This window comes from Saccostrea cucullata, unplaced genomic scaffold, assembly GCF_032062105.1.
Source record: "Saccostrea cucullata isolate Sc308-1 unplaced genomic scaffold, CSIRO_AGI_Scuc_v1 ctg11959, whole genome shotgun sequence".
NCBI classification, from domain to species: Eukaryota; Metazoa; Mollusca; class Bivalvia; order Ostreida; family Ostreidae; genus Saccostrea; species Saccostrea cuccullata.
In genome coordinates this window covers 1-20,051 of record NW_026922404.1, presented here as the reverse complement: position 1 = coordinate 20,051, position 20,051 = coordinate 1, and the positions used below count along the sequence as shown (strand labels likewise).

The following is a 20,051-nucleotide window of genomic DNA, read 5'->3' as shown; positions in this document are numbered from 1 at the left end:
TTAAAAAAAAACAAACACTGCAACTAAAAGTAAACGATTTAAGTATTTATCTTCGAACATGTTGAAGTGTTTATACACACTCTTTTTATTGCGGACTTAAATATGCATGGATTATCTTCAGTTTTTTTTTAAATAAAATAAGTCTATAAATCATTTAAATTAAACCCCCGAAATATTTTATTTTTCTATATATTACATGATATTAGTAAAAATCTCAATTTGTCGCCTTTACCCCCTCCTCCTCCCTCTACCCCTTTTTTTCAACGTAAAACAATGTCGCGTGTTAAGAGAAAAATAAAGCATGGCGAGAAAATTATTTCATAATATAAGAATTATTTATTTTTTAGAAACTAATACAGTATTGCAATCGTGTGTTGGTGTTATGTAAACCCATTGCGACCTACAAAATACGTAGTTGGATAGAATAAATCCAAATTTTGTGTTTTGACATGCCCCCTTTTCACTGCAATAAAGGCTACCTCCCATCTTCTTTTCATTTTTTATAAGAAGAATGAAAATTGCATAATATATGTGAAAAACAAAGAATTTCATCATGTATTTTTTTTTAATTTGTAAATTTCTTTGTTTATTGAAGAGTTTTAGTATGTAATTGTGTATAAAAACACGAAAAATGGTCCATATCTTGACAGTGCCCCCATTTCACTACAATAAAGGCAAGGTAACAAAATTTCGTTCTAATTTTTCTAAGCATAAAACATACAAGTATATTTCGAAGAATTAAAATTTTTTATCATTCTGTTTTCGTAATTTTCAACTAGATCGGGCCTCGTTAAATTTTAACATCCGGTGATGTCAATACACTCAAAGTTGTTTTTCCGACCTCGACCAAATCGAACGAGATGATGCGAATTTAAAACATCTTTATCGGCCCTTTTAATGAAATATAATTCTTACGAACTTCTGGGCAAAAATGAGAAACCATACTTATGAAGGCTTACTGATATTATAAAGATTACCTTTTTTCAAATCATGACCAGATTAGGTATTCAAAATTTAACATAGGAAGTTATACCCCCGCAAAGTGATTGTGTATTTGGGGGGGGGGGGTAGGGTGGATGGGTTAGGAATTACATTGTCTGTTTAACTGTTCAGGTGTCTGTCTGTTTCTCACAGTTGTTTGATGAAGAAACTGGAAGTTCATACTCGATTCAAAGAAAGCTCATACTCGATTCAAAGAGTTCCAATGATCCTAGGATGTGTCATGATATTGATTCAAGGCAATATTACGGCTAATTCAAGGTCACTGATAAAAAAATTAATGTTTTGTCACAGCCATTTATATGTGATAAGAATACCTGGAAGCTCATACTTGATACAGAGATTGCTTGTGACAAAAAGGTTTTCAACGATTTTGACTCAGAAAATAGTATCATTGCAATCTGGACTATATTTGTTTTGCGTTCATACTTGATGCAGATTGCTTCTGGTCCGCCGGGTTCAGATGACTTAAAATAAGGCCATTTTAACAAATTCAGGGCCAATGACAGAAAAAGTTGTAAAATTCCTGTCAGAGTTATGAATTTCTAATCACTAAAAGTTGTTTCAGATTGAGGGTTTGTCTTGACACAAAACCAAGGTTATTCTGTTAAGATCAAGGTCACTGACAGAAAAAAATATTTTCTTTTCCACGCTTTGAATTAGCAAATGAAAATCATTGGAGGCTTTTACTTGAAACATAGATTACGTATGATTGGAGGTTGTGTCATGACCCTGATCAAAGGTTTTCTGGCAAATCAAGGTCACTGACAGAGAAAAAATGTCCAAGCATAACTTTGTAATTAAGATTCAATTGAGGCTCCGCCGAGAAGAAAGGTTGTTCAAATAAAAAAGTGCAGTGACCTTGACCCAAGGTCGGTAATTCCTGTCCACAGCTCCAACGGAAGACCTACTCGTTGCTTTGCAACGAGCTCGGCTCTAGTTTTTTTTTCAAGATATATTATCAAGATATATTATCATCAAGATATATTATCAAGATATATTACTGCAGTCGGGTACGCTTCACACAGATTGTTCCGACAAAAATAGTTCCATCATGATAAGTAGATACAACTGTTACATTACTGTTAATAATTAGAATAATACTGTGTATGTCATAGGTTAAAGAAATCAAAATTAACTTTAAAATGTTTTTAGAAAATCACTTTCTCCCGAAATGCAAAAAGAAAAACATTAATATTCCTACGCTCTCTCCCTCCTCTTTCTTTTCCTAACATGTTTGATAACAGAGAATATTTAGGTCATTCTTCGATTGAATTTTTTTCACCGATGAATTGATTATACTGTATTAACAATTGTATTAAGTTCATGTTTAATGTTCGTTAATTATCATATAAATTCCTCTTAGAGAAAAAAATCATTCTGTGTGTTTTTTATTCAATAACGAAATTTTCAATCCCTGGGCAGATTAGATTGAGTACATTGTAGGGAGCATAACTATAATATGTGTAGCAAAACCCGAAACGGGCAGGAGATTTCTAAACTGAAAATCAGGTTCATGTTGAAGCTCAGCATATTATTATATATAGAATTTGAATTATGTTAGTAAGTTACGTGACGAATATATAGTATATTTCAGTAATTTAAAAAAAAAAAGGTTTTCAGTTTCGGTCCTGATTTTCGTAACCCATTTTAAACACCGATTTGGATGCAAGTGTTAGAACAAATGTTAGAACAAAATATATTTGTGCAGGGATTGTATAATTAATTTTTTTTATTAATTAGAATTCGTATTCATATGATATAATTAAGTTAAAATGTTGCTAATGAATTTTCTGGTATGTAATCAAATATAAAGTCAAAGATTTAAATTGTGAAGAAAAAAAAGTTAACCAAATTTTCTACGCAAGTAAAGCGTCATTTTCCAGCCAAAGCCGGTGATGAACTAGGGCTATATTTTTTGTTGAAAATTCAAGTAAATTGAAAAGTCGAATTCTTAATCCAGAATGGTTATACAACAGGGGACCTGCCATCGCAACTTCTCGGCAAAACAAACGTGTTTCTCCGAGCTCGCTGTTTGACAATCTCATTGCAAGTGTATAGACCAAGGCTAATGTACTGGTCTGGGGGCCATAAAAGTTAGACGAGCTCACTTTTGATCTCAGACTCACTTTTCCACTATATTCCTTACAGAAAAGGCGAGACTGAGATCAAAAGTGAGCTCGTCTAACTTTTATGGCCCCCAGGCCTGGTCTTGCAGACACAGGAATGTGCACCGTTTGCTTGGAAACTTGGGGACAGTAATGCTACGGACTCATGAACTTTTCGCCAGTACCAGAACAAGACAGTGCAGTTTTTTTTTATAGAAGTCATTAAACACTTTTAAATCAAAGTCGAATATCTTTGGATAGGGGGCAACCTATATCTATTCTTGCTAATCTTGTATAGAAATCCTCTTTTAACATCTTCAGAAACATGATCTTTTTTGTGATTAATTTTTATTCAGTTTCCTAGTCTTATGTGCACTGTACTCAGCATTCTGATTGTACCAGTTATAAATGTTCCATTGGCAAACCAACTCCGTACTGCAGGCACTATTATTACATTACAATTGAAATCGGGCGTCACTGTGACTGTACGGGTATGATTAAGTATTCTAGATGAGCGTGGGTGCTATCTATCGTTTACATTATTTTATATATTTAATAAATGAAATACATAGTATCATTTGATGTCACATGGAATTCTAAGTTCAAGGTATACATATTCCAAAACAATCAGTATATACATGTACTAACCCCATGAATTATCATGAAAAAGACGAAATATGATTTTAAAAAGAAGTGATCCAAAAGTATTTATTAAACCAATGAATACGTTTTTGAAATCATGATTCTTGCTAAGGTAAACATGGTACATGTAAATGAGGGATGGAGAAGAGAAGTAGGTATGAGAGAAATAAGATGGGTGTGAGATGCAGAATGTAGATAAAGAAATTGGAGGAATGGAAGAAGGAGAGGAAAAGGTGAAAATTAGGGAAATTTCAAAGAGAAAAATGAAGGAGGGAAAAAAACATTGGGAGGGAGATTAATGGGAATGGAAAATAAGACAATTTTCCTTATCTACCTCTCATAAATTATGAAGCATTAAAATAAAATAGAGACTTAGTGCTTTAATTTCCTCTTAAGAATTTCTCCTAAAAGTCCAGGTCTGGGAGAACTGGCTTTATGAAATTGCAAGGTTCTTGTATTTTAAGGTAAACAGGTATATCTGAGAACTTTCAGCGAAGAAAAAATAATATGAGCGCACTCTCTGATCTAAAAAAAAATAATCATGTCTTTTAATCAATCATCAGAAATAGTTTTATCATTTACTAGTTGCATATTTTATATCAAAGGTTGCGCTATGTATCAAACATCGAAAAATAAATATAAGAATAGGCCATTTGTGTAGACTTTTTTTAGAATTAGGGTAATTGACGCATTTTGTGACGTCATAATAGAATGACTAGCCAAAAATTACGTCATTTTTGATAGATACGCAATCATCAAAGATCTATGTGATATTAAATGCATTGTTTACTAAAACTAAGCAGTTGTAGTTTTTTTTCAGAAATTCACAGGGCTAAAGAACGCACAAGTGAACCCTGTTATTTGAACATTTTTAAAGTGAATTTTTGACTTCATATGCAAGCTCAAAGGTCTATTAAGTAATACAAAGTTGAAGCAGAGTAAAACGGATCTTCAAAGCACCCGAGATGGGATCAGGTACCAGCATGGATGAGTGAGCATCCCCTGCTATATGTAGTTTAAGTAACTTATATGTTCTTCTTTAAGCGAGGGTCGTAACGATAATTCATTGAACAATTTTGATTTGATATCGATATGGCATCGTGGAAATTGACAATAAGATAAGTATGAGAGAAAGTTTTATATAATAAAGTTTTGTATAACACACGACTAAGAGAAAGTATTGAATAACACACTCAAATATCAAAAAATATTTTAGCAAGCTATAAAAAAAAACTTAATATGTCGATATCATTACTAGATTGTGTCCTGGACATAACTCTATTTTACCTAGGAGAGTTTTTGCTCTGCTCCTGATTTATAGTGTTTGAATCGATCTTTGGCTTGAAATTGTTCGGTAGATCCATATATTTTATCGACCTCCAAGTTACCTTTATCTTTTTAAGTAGGCGGATTTTTTGTCCTAAGGTAGGATTCTTCTCTGGTTTCTGACTAGATGAAACATTCGAAGTATTTGCTAATATGCCATATATTTAGATGAAAAAGATCATAAAATTCTTTCCTTATCACAATTGTACAACTTCAAATAGAAATGGTAATCTGAATTTGAAATCTATCAACTATATTTTGGCGAAATTGTTACGTATGAAAATATCTCCTTTTCTGTCTTTCAAATTTTTACAGAATGAAGGATATGGAGATAACGAACAGTATCAATATCAAAGCATGATGAACTTAGTGTCATAATTTGACAAAGACATTTTCCAATGCCGAAGCTATTCTTCTCATTTTCCCTTTCACACCTTTATGCACATCTTTTTTTTTGAGGAAGCAAAAACGGAAATAGGGAACATGAATATGTTTATAGTTTTCTTTTTTCTTCTTTCGGTGGAATCACTAAAACATTTAGTATATCTTAATAAGAGCACCTTTTCGGTAGAAAATGTGAATGTACTTCATTTTGTTTCTCTGTGCAAGTCACTAAAGATATCAAAACTTTCACCTAACACATGTGTCCGAAACTGAAAGTTGAGAGATAGAAACAAATTTACTAGATTACCTGACTTCTCAGTTTTTCTTCTAGTCGAATTTTTTTTTTGCAAAGTGCTTATTTGTCACATAAAAGACAAGGTATATAAATGTCAAAAATGAATTTTCTTACCATTTTAGGATTGATATACCTGGATAATAACACGTACGGTTAAAGATAAAACATGAGTAAAAAAGGAAATACCTGTGTAACATTTAGGGAGAAGGAAGTAGTATCTCATTTTACAGAAAATAGAATAATAGTAAACACGGCATACATCAAGTATCATATAACAAACAGAGAGAAAGGTGGTCTGTGTTTTATTAATGCAAAGTAGGCCAGTGACAAGTATTGACACCCAGAGAGAGAGATAGAGAGAGCTATTACTGCTGGTATTAATGGTATCGTGTTAGTGATACCTATATGATTTATGAGTATGTAATCAACATAAAAGATAATGAGAGGCAGAATAACATTACGTGAAATACTTAATTCATGAACATTCATGAATATTAGTATGTTCTATTCAGTTTAATTTTCTGAAGCGTGGGGTTCAGAATTGGGTCCTTTCCTGGAAAACGTACTATGTGCTTTGAAATTGCCCAATTTTATCTTTGAATTAACTCTTAAGTTAAATATTTATATCGAAAAAAGCCTTTTTTATATCACTCAAGTGTAAAAGCTGTCGACTGCAGAAGTTGGCGCTTATCGCAAAAGGCAGTTATCAGTGTATTATCTATATACAAAATCCCCCCAAAAATTTATTGGTTTGCCATTTGCTTTGCCCCCAAATTGGATTTTTTTTCAATGGAATTGTGATTCTTATTGATATTGGTAATATCTATATTCATAATCCATTATTAATTTCTTTTTATAAATTGATCGTTTTGAGTAGTAATTTCAATGCCTTAATAAACAGTGTTTAAATTTAAAGAGAAATAAAATACTTTTAGAATAGAATATTATTTAGAAATTTCTGCATGACAAAAACAACAGTTCTATTTTAATTTAACCATATATATAAGTTTAACATGATTTTAACTAGGGGAAATGTTCTCTTTATTTCATTAATCAACATGACTGAAATACATTTTAATCATTCTTCAAATCCACTTAATGTTTCCGCTAATGCTAAAAAAAATCACTATTTTTACTCTTAAGTTTGCATATGTTTCCCTTCTAGAGCTTTTTATCAATGACAACTGCAGCATTTGTATCACTCGAAATCAAACGTTTATGATTGAAATTAATTATTAATCAATTTGGTCATTATATAAACCCTCTTTGTCCATTTCTAACAAACTGAATAAGGGTACGTATTATTTTTCTTCTATCGAAATGCATAGAATATATGAGATAACGAACAGTATTTAAGATCAAAAGTCCAATAAAACAATACAATTAGGGCGCAGAGCAAACAAGGACCTCTAAAACATCAGAGGTGGGATCAGGTGCCATGGAGGAGTGAGCATTTCCTGCAGACCGGTCACACCCGCCGTGTGCTCCTTATCATGATCGGGTAGTAACGGAAAAATCCGTTGATAATTCGATGTGTACATAATGAACTAACAATTGGTATTAAAACGTCAGTCAGCATTTGACTTAAATGATAGAATGTATTTGCTGACAATGTCATTTTATCGACCATAGAACTTATGAAATGTGTAATAAAACCAGCAGTTTTCATTCTGGGTATTTCACTTCAACCGTAGCTATCGATTTGAAAATTGTTCTTTGAAATGTCTCATCGAATGAAAATGGCGATGATAACGAACAATGGTTAATATCAATTCGCTTAATAAATAATATTTATGCACAAGAAATAAATTATATATTCTTATAAACACCGGTTATAATACCTCGCATGTCTAGATGGAAACATCTATTTATTAGGTGACCGGAGTATTCCGAACGTAAAATCAATGTTCAAACAATTGTTAAAAGGGATATCAGTCAAGTTAGGATTTGATGCAGAGTTATATACGTAAACCTCGTTCATGTTTTTGCTACGAATGTTAAAGTGAGGTATATCAGTTGTAATTTTTTAACAGCTTTCCTTTTAATTTGAAAGATGATTTTTGAGATCTCTGTAGCATGAATTTATTTTTCAGTAGCCTGCATAGGCCTGCCTATCGGTTATGTTTTAAAACTGTCGTACACAGCGTAAACGCTTGGGTATCAAATACGTTTAAGTACTAAATACAACGAATTTATTATAGTAACACTGAGTACACTCAACTTATCTCGCTCGCTAGATATTTCAGTTTTAGTTGAATATTGGCACTTATATTCAGTAATATATCCAAATATGAAAAAAATTGTAGCAGATTCTGAGTGGTCTTTTATTTCAAATTCAGTTAGTTTAGTGGATTCAACTTATGAATGGAATAAACTTTTATAGAAATAATTAAATGTCAATATAAAGAGAAAGAAATTGGGGAAAAAAAATCCTCAGAGAACTTTTTAAAAAACATTTTTTCAATTGTACCCAATATATAACCTTAGCTCTGTCTGTTTATATTTATTTCTAGCTCATTTGCGGGAAGATGAAGACTTTGTGGATATTAGTTATCTTTGGATTATATACATGGATGGCAGAAAATACACATGTTTTGGTAACCTAAATTAAACTTCAACCTTTGACTATTTTGACTCCATCATTTTCCTCTGAAAATTATTATATTAATTATAATTAAGGGCCAAATTTTCAAATTCATTTTTAGACTACAGAATCTACAAAGGAATATGCTTGTGATTTTACCATTTATGATAGAAATCATGATGGGAGTATCCTAAAAAGTGAGTTTCTGCAGTACTCCATCGACCAGGGTTACCACGCTTTCCAAAGCGAGAACGTTTTCCACATCATGGATGGAAATGGTACTTGAAATTATTTTAATTCTATGGTGGATGTATGCCACTTCTTCAACAGTTCAAACAGATGAATATAAATAATTATTTTTTTTAAAATACAGAATGTTCGAAAGAACTACAATTAAGATTTGTTGCACAATGATTCCTCTTCTGAATTTCTGTAAAGTTTGTGTTTGCTTTGTTCTCCTTTATAATATTTTAATGAACTTTTCAGCTTGATTACTGTCAGTTATCTTTATATCTCATGCAATGAGATTGATAGACTTTCACTTCAGATACTAGAGTCAACATAAACTTGACACAAAGACAGTAACATGCACTTATATTTTCTACTCTATTTCTTCATATTATTCATTCTTGTTTTTATTGAATCTGTAGATGATGGCCAGATAGAAGTATCTGAGTTTGTGGCAAGTCTACAAAAATTGAAAGAAGCGTCGATGTTGAAACCGTGCAAACGTATGGGAGGTTTTTGGAGTTGGAGTAGAAATATCACATCATCGGTAATGATACAATTTATTTACCCTTTTATATTGCTTTTAGAAAAAAAAATTATTTTGAAAAATATGCATTATCTAATTTATTAAGAATTAAAGAATTAGAAATGCTGTACTATAGTTCTCATTCTTTTCAGCTCATATTTATCCATATCATCTAAATTTGCTGATAGAATATAATACATTTGTTTGCCCAATTAAATGAAGTTTCTTTTACAACTTTTAATTTAAATTTAGGGTGGAGTAAGACGGGTGCGTTAAGGGACGTAGAAGAAAGCAAATCTATGCTTTATAAATTATCAAAAATACACTTGAATTTCTACCTCTTCTTTTACTTTTTTAGAGTACGTAGAGGCATGAAAACACCATTTGATACAGTATGTGAAGTGAAGTCATCATTTAATAAGTCTTTACATTAAGTCATTTTATAGCGATAATTCATGATAATTTAAATGAATTCAACTTTCCTATTGTCAACCTTCGCTGATTTTTATGCAATACGAGGGCTGTTCAATAAATAAGGTCCTCGGATAGAAGCAAAGACGCTTTTCAATGATTTAGTCTTCATGATTTTACTTATTATCTCTTTTGATTAAAACACATGTCCGTAACATTGTTTATCCAATTTCTGATTGTTTTTTGGGTATGACCCTTAGTTTACTGGAAAATGGCAGATCCAATGATTTCCAGTTCTTGTTTCTTCCTTTTGAAAGGTGTTTTTTCCAGTTTGAAAATAGAAACAAGTCAAAAGTCAAAGATCTGGCAATATTTTTAATGTGAAAAAACATTAACTTTCTGTTTATCCAGAAAACCCCTTTACTCTTCAGGGCGTGCGGGTTTGGACGCTGTCATGAAGAAATTAATGTAATGGATTCCTGATTCTAGGTCCTTCTTCTAAAAAACCTTTCAATTTTTTGCAAAAGAAATTGCTTTCTAGATTCCTCCAGAAATTAAACTGTCTCCCCGAATTTGAACAACAATACAACTAATACTTAAGAAAATTGCATATTAATCTGTCTCCGTGCTCTTGCATATCTTTGCTCTTGTTAGACCTTCGCTGTTTTTATCAAGTACATCTTAAGGTAAATTTTGTTTTGAGGGTTTTAAACAATAGATTCATGTTCCATTATCTGTTTGAATATCAGACAGACGTGGATTACTGCAATTACTGATATTTTAGAATAATTGTTAAAACATTCGTACACGCAGCTGTTATCAGTTATTTTTCAAAATATATGGTGACCTTTGAGTATCAAGCTTTTTTTTTACCGTCAAACGTTTCTTGAAAACAGTGTAAACTACTCCAGATATGATGTCTATCGAATTTGCTATATGTCTTAAAGTCAATCATACATCATCAAATATTAATTTTTGAAATTTGGCAAACAGTGCTTAAGTTGTTATAATTCCTGTTTGTAAGGACGGGACCCATTTTTTATGCGCATTATGTAATTTTTTATCACTGAAATCCACCTGCTCATTTGTCTATAAAACAGCCCTCTTTTTTTTAACAGGCATTGGTTGCTGTAAATGTCACAAATTTCAGTGAATATTTTCTTTGGGATTATACGGCAGCGTTAATGAAGCTTTTATTTTCACTCTAGTTTACTGATTCTTTACCATTCATTTATAATGCAGTGTTTCGAATAGCCCTTGTTTCCCAGCTTCTCACGATGAAACTATGTGATGAAAAGTGGTCATATAAACTGTTATAAATTCATTAAAGATTCAATAATGAGAGAAAGTCAAGTTAAATGTCATATGATATCTATATTTTATTACACACTTAGTAATAAATACAGGTTTTTTGCATATGCGATATGGCTGACGTCACAATAGCCGTATCAGCCCAGCAGGGCTGATATGGATTTGCAAGGCTGATAACTATATCAGCCCCGCAAATCCACTTCAGCCCTGCAGGGCTGATACGGCTTTTGTGACGTCAATATCACATCCTTAGCAAATTAAACCACAAAAACAGTACTTGTGATCATGCACATTTTTGGTGGGTTCATATTCTCTTAATTTTAACATTTTGAAAATAATATTAATCTTAATTTACAAATACATGTATTACCGGTATTTTCAAATTAGAATCGAGTGCATTAAAATAGAAGTAGAAACAAACCCAAATCGTATGAGACAATAGATCATGTACATGTATGTAAGAAGTCCATGCATGATTGTTTACTTAATTTCTTCTCAACTTAATGTATGCTGTATTTTATTACTAAGTATGTAATAAACATATTAAAGCATACACTTTTCCACATCACATCCTGTATCAGCCCTCGACCGATATCAGCCCTCGGGCCTTCGGCCCTCTGGCTGATATTGATGTCTCGGGCTGATACAGGATGTGATATGGAAAAAGGTATGTAATATTCTCTATGTATGTCATACAGTTCAGGACATTATTTACTGAACAGCCCTCATATGCCATTTTCACTTCAATATGCAGTTAAATGTCTCCCACCCGCTTTACATACGAACAATTTTTAAAACAAGGAAAGCTACCGACAAAATAGTTGATGTAACACAGATATCGTGTAAAGTCAACATTTCGCAAATGGTGTGGTCAATACAATAATCTTAGCTTGTCAGAAACTAGCGTATATCTTTAAGTCGAATGTTGACTGGCGTTTTTCTTACAAATAATAAATTGTAATAATTTTCAAAACAAAAGGACCGTGGGCTACATCGTTCACCTGAGTACATGAGCTAGTTAAAAACACAAATCAGCTCAGTATTGAAAAGTTTTCTAGTTTGGGGATGGGGGGTTTGAATTTTCTGTTACTTAAGAATGTCACAATATCAATAAAGCATACATGAACGATATGGAGACAAATAACAGTATTCAATATTAAAGTCCATAAAACAATGCAAAATAAGAGCAGAGCAAACACAGACACCTCCAAAACATCGGAAGTAAGCATCCCCTGCTGACCGGTCACACCCGCCGTGTATAATTTTGTCAAATTTGAAAAGAATTGACCCAATGGTTCATGACAAGAATTTTAAAAGATGTTAATTTTTCATAAATGTATAATTATCTCCCCTTGGAAGAGGTCTTTTATTTGAACAATCTTGAATTCCCTTCACTCATGGATATGCTGTGCTAAGTTTGGTGGAAAATGGTCCAGTTGTTTTGGAGCAATAGGGGATGGGCTGCCCCTCCTCCCACGTTTTTTACCTACAATACTTTTACTATTGAAAATGTTCATTGAAAGTCTGGTTGCCCTTTACCCCCCCCCCCACACACACACACACACACACACGCGAAATAGGATTTTCGACTTTGGGCAATTTCCTTGTTTTTTTTTTTGTTTTTTTTTTTTGCTCGTCAACTTTTTCAGGTAAGTAAAAAAAAAATTTCTGTGGCTGGTCCCCCCCCCACTTTCAACATCGATGCTACGTGCCTGGGAGAAGATTGATTGTATACTGTTTAACGTCCCTCTCCAGAATATTTCACTGATGGAGAAGAAGATGAAAATGAAGAAGTTTACGACAACAACGACGACAACAACAGACAACGGACAAATTTTTATCAGAAAAGCTCAATTTTCGGCTCAGGTGAGCTAATGAATTGTCTATGTCTCCCGCGCAGATCTGTCACCACTACAGCACGGTTGTTGTCGGACACAACAACATCTCCATTACGGATCTCTGTAATGTATCTGGGTTTATTGTACAGTTTCTGACCTGCACTGTTGTGTTGAATGGCCTGGACTTGTCTTCCTTTGCTGTTGTATCGGATTATTTTAACTTCTGAATATTGGTCTTTAAGGTATCACACCGGTAATTGTTTTCACTATATAATTCGATATAGAATAAAAAAATCGTTAAAAATCAGGTATTTGTTTACATGGAAAAATATTTGGCAGGAGGTGTTCAACATTACCTGTCACATTAGCTGACACCAAAAAACAGGGTACCCACACGGCCTTTTCGGACTTTTTCCATCTGCAAACAGGGCTACCCTCAAATCAACGTGTTTTCACTTTGTTTATAAACACCTCGAGTGCATCACAGGAAGCAGCCTCCTATGCCCTGAAAAAAATAGTTCCTGTCAAAAACCTTTATTTATTCACAAAGTACATAAAATTCACTAGGCATAGGTACCAAAGTTGTAAAAATGGCTTGGAAGAAAATAGAAAAACGCCTCATAAGAAAAGAAAATTAATTTTATATATATGACTAAGTTCATTTTGATTGGTCAATTACCGGTGTGATACCTTTATCCGCATCATAAATTCCCATTCCAACCAGTAGATCCTCAGTGGAGGAGCAGAAGACACACAGTGGTTCCCATGCTGCTGGTTTCACTATCAGTGTAAGTTTTGTTTTTGTGCATGATGATAATTTACTGATATTTAATTCGTTGTCAATATAAAGTACGTCATTTGCTGAGGTCATTGTATATATACCACCACTAATCTTCTGTATGTCTGTAAGATAATATAACGTGTGACCTTCGAGATTCGTCAAGAGGACACTTATCCAATCACTAACAGCCACCAGGTCTGTTGCGGAACACGAAAGATAATACCCACGTCTAACAGTAGTCACGCAGACGCAACCTTGGGATTCAGCTGGGTATTTCCATTCGAACAAACAAATTTGTTCGTGTTTTCTTCCTCTCTGTTATTTGGACTTCTCTCAAGTATTTAATTAGATTTCGTTTGTGGAATTGATAACTTGGATGAAGAACAAAAATTGTAAAGATTTCAAAAAGATCTTCTATCGTGATTGCGAATATGTTCTTTCGAAGAAAGAAACGTGCTTGTATGTTTTCTGGATGTTCATCATTATGTTTATTGTCCTTCCAGACAGATATTTGTCTATTTATACATGTTTGTTTTCGTTGCAGTTCAGAATCTTATATCTTTGAAATTGGTTTTCCCTTTAGAAAAGAAAGGAATTTTTTGGTTTTGTTCTCTAATTTTTCAAATTTTAGTTCATAGTTTTCTATCTTTTTAATTCTTTCCCGATATTATAACCTAAAATTCAAATAAAATTTCATTTCATGCAAATGCTCAGATTTTAGTCCACCTGTTCATTTAAAAAATGACCCTTTGACGCCATCTTGGCTTGAAACATTCCTATTTTTCTTTGACTCGCGCGGACATCAGATTTAATGCCATTTAAAATAGCAAGTCTGGACGGAATAATCTCACTTTTGATGTTTTTATGTGTTTCTGTCTTTATGCAATTTTCTGTGAAAATTAAACACTGATGGTATTTCAAAAAAATCATGTTCTTGGTGACCTTCACACCTAATAGAGATTGAAAATTCACACGAATGACACCATGTTTTTAATGGCATGTTGGGATGTTTTTCACATGATTCCGTTTTCCTAAAGTATCTTTTCTTTAAACTGTAAATCCTGACGTAATGGTGTTTGGAGTCGAGATGAATGAGGTGCTTCTCCTAACAAAAGCGCAGAGGTCTTGCTTACATGTCTGACTGTGGAATTCTACATCACGTGAACATTGTGAACACTGTTTAACTTTTACCGATGCAGTGTATGTCTCATCCACTGTTGTCTTAGCTTTCAAATTTAAAAGTTTTTTAATGCCATGATATCTCTTCATTATGCATTCTACGAGGGTTGTCCCAAAAAGTCGTAGACAGATAAAACAGTTTTGTTTCTCTCTGCTTTATTAAATTTCTTTCCTTGCCATATCAAAGAGTAACATTTTATTATCATGCACTTCAAGTTTCATGATGATATCACATCTCATAAGAAAATTATAAAAAAAAAAAAAAATGAAGAGAGAATATAAGTGTACACCGGCGCACGAAAGCAAGCGTAAATTACGTCTCTTATAACGTCGTGATCTCTTTGTCTGCTTCACTAGCGGGTATTAACATTAAATAATTTTTTTAAGTGATAGACCACTCTTGATTAACGGACATATTTAAATTCACTAATGTCCGTTTGATTTTTACTTGTTTTTTTAAAGCAGATTCAAATTTCAGTCGAAATTTAGTCGAAAGAGCGCCTTACATTATAGGCAGCAGAGAATACAAATTGTTTGACGTCGTTCGCAGTCCAGATTTTTTCCAAATTTGTCTGCGTTTATCAAACAGTACTCTACTTCTTACATGCCGTAATTAACTATTTTCGGTATAGAAGAAAAACTCTCATTGAATATCGTGAAATTTTAAAAATAACTTCTTTATTAAAATCTGGTGTGTAATGTCACTTCTTAACTCTTTTTTTCCCGTCTCCGATGTATATTAACTATATCCAACACAATTTATTACATCTCCGTGCGACGACCACGCGTTTGACGACGTCATTTTCATCAAACTTAATTTCAACGATACTATGAAAATCATGACACCAGTCGTCTGTTTCTAATGATATTTTTATGAAATTTTGATATAATATTAAGATTTTTATTCTGGTTTCAGTGATTTAAATTTGAGTTCAATGTATTACATAGTACTAAAGAAATAAAAGCAAATGTAGTAGTTATATGCTTAAATTATTCCGAATTTTGTCCGTGCGCCGACAGGCCTTATCGGCCTTCATATAAATCATCCTAATATTATTAATATGAAAGATATGTATTTAAAAATTCACTATTATAAAGAACATTGACTATATTATGCCTTTGCAAAATTTGGTAAGCATTGGTTGCATGATTAAAAAATTAAAAACATTGTCTACGACTTTTTGGGACAACCCTCGTAAAAGAGGAAAATATTTAAGAATTTCTTTTAAAACCAGTGGACACACTTTATGCCAATTACTTCTTCATTTCAATGGAACAAAATGTAATATTTTTACAGTAAATATAAGTTTTGAACTGAGGCAAACTACTTACACATAAGTTGATTTTACGGGGATTTCATCAATGTTGCTTTGATTTTTTTGACTTCAGCCAGCACATTTTGTAAATTCTGTGGTCTTTATAATGACCTTAATAGCAAATATACCTATCAATGGTTCGTATTATTGCTGACTTCTCTCATACCAATAAGACTTTTGTTTTTAGCTCACCTGATCTAAAAGTTCAAGTGAGCTTTTCTGATCACAATTTGTTCGTAGTCCGTCTGTCTGTCTAGCTGTCCGCCCGTCTTTTAACTTATCACATTTTCGATTTTTTCTCCAAAACCACAAGCCAATTTCAACTTAAGTTGCCACAAATCATTCTTAGGTGAAAGGGATTCACGTTTGTTCAAATGAAGGACAATGTCCTCTTTCAAGGGGAGATATTTTATACTGAAAATTTGCTGGCATATTTTATAAATTTTCCTCTCAAGAACCACTGGGTCGGAAAAGATGAAACTAATGTGGAAGTATCATCAGGTAGTGTAGATTCAAGTTTCTTCAAATCATGACCCCCGGGGATAGTGTGGGGCCACAATAGACAATCAAAATTTTACATAGGAATACTTGGGAAAATCTTCTCCTCAAGAACAACAAAGCCATGATTGGTCACATTTATTTGGAAGTATCCTCAGGGAGTGAAAATTCAAGTTTGGTCAAATCATGACCCCCGGAGTTGGGATGAGGCCAGAATGAGGATCATATTACATTGCAATTTATATACAGATTCTTTAAAAATCTCAACAAAAAAAACCAACAAAGCCATTATTGATCATATTTAAATAGAAATATCCTCAGGTAGTGTAAATTTGAATTTGTTCAAATCATGACCTCCATGGTCAGTGTGAGACCAAACTCGACGATCAAAATTTTATGCAAGAATGAATAGGAGAAATCTTTTAAAATCTTCTCAAGAACACCAAAAACATGATTGGTTAACGGTATTTTATATGGATGCATTCTCATGTAGAGATAATTCAAATTTGTTGAAATCATGACATCCAGGGCAGGATGGGTCAAAAATGAAAGTAAGTTAATTCAAATCAACCCCCACCCTATTTTGGGATAGTCTTTGGACTACTTATACATCATAGCTTTTCAATACTGGGTTGATATTTTGCTCCATTTTCCTCTAGCCACAGTGATCATGTGAGCGATGTGGTCTTACTTTTTTATGGGAAATAATTTTGAAAGTTGGTACATTTATATTTATTGAGAACATCTATTGGATAAGAAGTAATCCATTTTACACCTAAATGTATTTCAGTTAGTACTGTTTTCTTCACAGTACAAGTCACTAAATAAATCAGAACTTTAACCTGGCACACGTGTCAAAAACCGAATGTTCAGAGACTGAAACATTGCAAGAGATTACCCGTTCATCTCGTTATTTTTTTTTTCTCAAGGAAAAATATTATCTTTAATAATAGTAAAACTTTTGTTACATGTTAAATAAATAACAGACATATAAATATCAATTTAAAGAATTTTCTTACCATTTAAGGATTGTTATGCCTGGCTAATACGGTAAGAAACTGCATGAGTAAGGTATACCGAGGAGGAAGTAGTACCTCATTTATAAACAATAATATCATTCTGAACACGGATTTCATAAAGTATCATATAACAATCAGATAGAAATGAAGTGGATTTTAGTGCAAACTACGTCAGTGACCAAAACATAAATACCAGGAAACATCTTGAGAGAAAAAGAGATATAGAACCAATTTAAAGTCTTCATCGTTTTACGCCCTTTAACAAAGGATAATATTAGTGTAGCATTTTAAGAAAAAGATATATATATATAGATTTTCACCAACCATGGTTTACAATAGAATGTTACAACGCACGACAAACATTTCGTAGGGCTAAAAACGCTACAAGAGATAGAAGTAAAGATCTCAAAGACGATATGTATAGTAAAGAAAAAAAATATTTTAAAAAATGAACATGTGTGTAAATAACCATAAAAATCAAACGAAAGAAAAATTGAAAAAACTAAAATCAACAAACCCGATACAATACTGGAAAATAATAAACTCTGGGCAAAAAATAGAAAAAATGTAAATGTATCTGCTGAGTATGGAATGCCATATACGACATCCAACCGTTTACTGCCAACTGCTGACTGCTTACTGCCAACTGTCAGCTGCTTACTGCCAACTGCCACACATATTTGAATAAATTTTATATTTGTATTGATATTTATATGAATTTTTACAAAAAAGGGGAAAAAAATGCACGGATCCAGGACATTTTTTCCAAGGGGGTCACGCTGGTAAAGTTGAATTGAATAAAATGACCAATATGTTTTATCTTATGTAATATTCAATATATGCGGTTGATAAAGTACATTGTTTATTTTTTTTGTTTGTTTTCCTATGTATATCTCTGTGTGTTATAATAAATGTTTCACATGCATAGATCTGAGGGGAGGGCATTTAAAATTTGTACAGTTATACGTTAAATAAACTAAACGAACTACCAGTCTAACTGACCTTGGACCCTCCAATTAGAAAACGCCGATCAAACATTTATATCTCTTTGTTTGTACAAATAAAAAATGTTTTACATGCATAGATCTAGAGAGAGGGGTCCGGAACACCCCTCTGAAATTTGTAAAGTTATTTAATGCACAAACTAACTCAACTAAAAGTTATTTAATGTACAAAATAAATAAACTAAAAGGAACCTTAGAACCCCCCTCCCTCCCCAACCGAAAATGTGGATTCGTGTTAAGTTGGTATGAAAAATGTCATACACATGAAGGTATGACGCATAGGAAAACCCTCTCCCCGGCCGAAATATATTTTCACATTTAGGAAAGGGCTTTACGTATTTTTTTTCTTGTCAAGAAATTTCTGGGTTGGATTTTTTTTTTACCAGATTGACCCTCTTGGAAAAAATGTCCTATAGATCCGCGCCTTTTTTTAAAAAATTTACATAAATATCAATATAAAAATAAAATTTATTCAAATATGTGTGGAAGTTGGCAGTAAGCAGTCAGCAGTTGGCAGTAAGCAGTTGGCTGTCTTATATGGCATTCCAGCTGAGGAATTATATGATTTTTTAAAAAGATTTAAATACGGAAAAAGATAATGAAATACCTGACTACGTTTTTTTCAAATGAGGATATAGATATTCTCTCTAATGTACAGTGTAATGAGTCTATAAATGAACCGATAACTTGTGATGAAATAATGCAAAGTATAAAAATTCTTAAAAGAAACAAATCGTGTGGAAGTGATGACATATACAATGAATATTTTAAAAGCTCATGCAACATAATGGTGCCCCTCTATCAAAAAATATTCAACAAAATTCTTGACAGTGGTTGTTTCCCCTCCGATTGGTTGTGTGGTGAAATAATTCCTATCTATAAGAATAAAGGTGATGATACTGAATAAAAAATTATCGCCCAATGACTTTAATTAGTTGTGTTGGAAAGTTATTTATGTAACCGAGCAGCAAGGCGGATGTTATGTTTTCATAATTTATTCAGGAAATAAAGGCATTGATCTAAAATAAACAAAGTACATAATAAGTCAAAATTACAAAAATTGAGAAAATAACACATAAGATAATTTACTAACAGTATACGTTTAAGAAAAATGAACTCTATGAAAAAAATGTGTTCTGTAAACAATTCAAATTGAAACCAACAGACTCATTATAATTCAGTTACAACTTTGAATGCAAAAATACAATAAAGTAAAACGTTTGCAATCAAAATAATAACGTAAATCAAATCTTTATATGGCAATGAAACACATAATCAAATATACAAGTTACATACCATAAGATGCGTATGATGGACACTGGATTTAAAATATAACTTCTTTCTGGAAAACGTATTACTGCTTTGATATACAAGGTAAAGCGCGGTAAATTTATACTTATAATGAAAATGTATTATTGGATGAAAAAATAGGGAATAACCAATCAAATGAAAGAGCCAATGAAATCATAGAATAAAACTTTACTCAGGCAACTCAATCCAGGTGCGCAATAGAACTTTTGGTTAATCAAATTTTAAGATTTTATTTCTCAAAACGATATGAAAAAAATAAATAAAAACGACTAAATACATATAGAAATAGAT

The 20,051-nt window shown here is 32.5% G+C and overlaps 1 protein-coding gene across 1 annotated transcript; it reads left to right on the top strand.

Moving 5' to 3' along the window:
• Positions 1-8,268: 8,268 nt before the first annotated feature.
• On the top strand, positions 8,269-9,411 carry LOC134261736 (uncharacterized). Its single transcript, XM_062744142.1, has 4 exons — positions 8,269-8,351; positions 8,460-8,616; positions 8,989-9,113; positions 9,345-9,411. The coding sequence occupies exons 1-4, from the start codon at positions 8,283-8,285 to the stop codon at positions 9,366-9,368; spliced, it is 375 nt and encodes a 124-aa protein (XP_062600126.1). The 5' UTR covers positions 8,269-8,282; the 3' UTR covers positions 9,369-9,411.
• Positions 9,412-20,051: the final 10,640 nt, after the last annotated feature.

Coding starts and splice junctions, on each gene's coding strand:
- LOC134261736 (XM_062744142.1), top strand. CDS start 8,283: ATGAAGACTTTGTGGATATTAGTTATCTTTGGATTATATACATGGATG. Junction 8,617..8,988: donor CCACATCATGGATGGAAATG/GTACTTGAAATT, acceptor TTGAATCTGTAG/ATGATGGCCAGATAGAAGTA. Junction 9,114..9,344: donor GTAGAAATATCACATCATCG/GTAATGATACAA, acceptor ATTTAAATTTAG/GGTGGAGTAAGACGGGTGCG.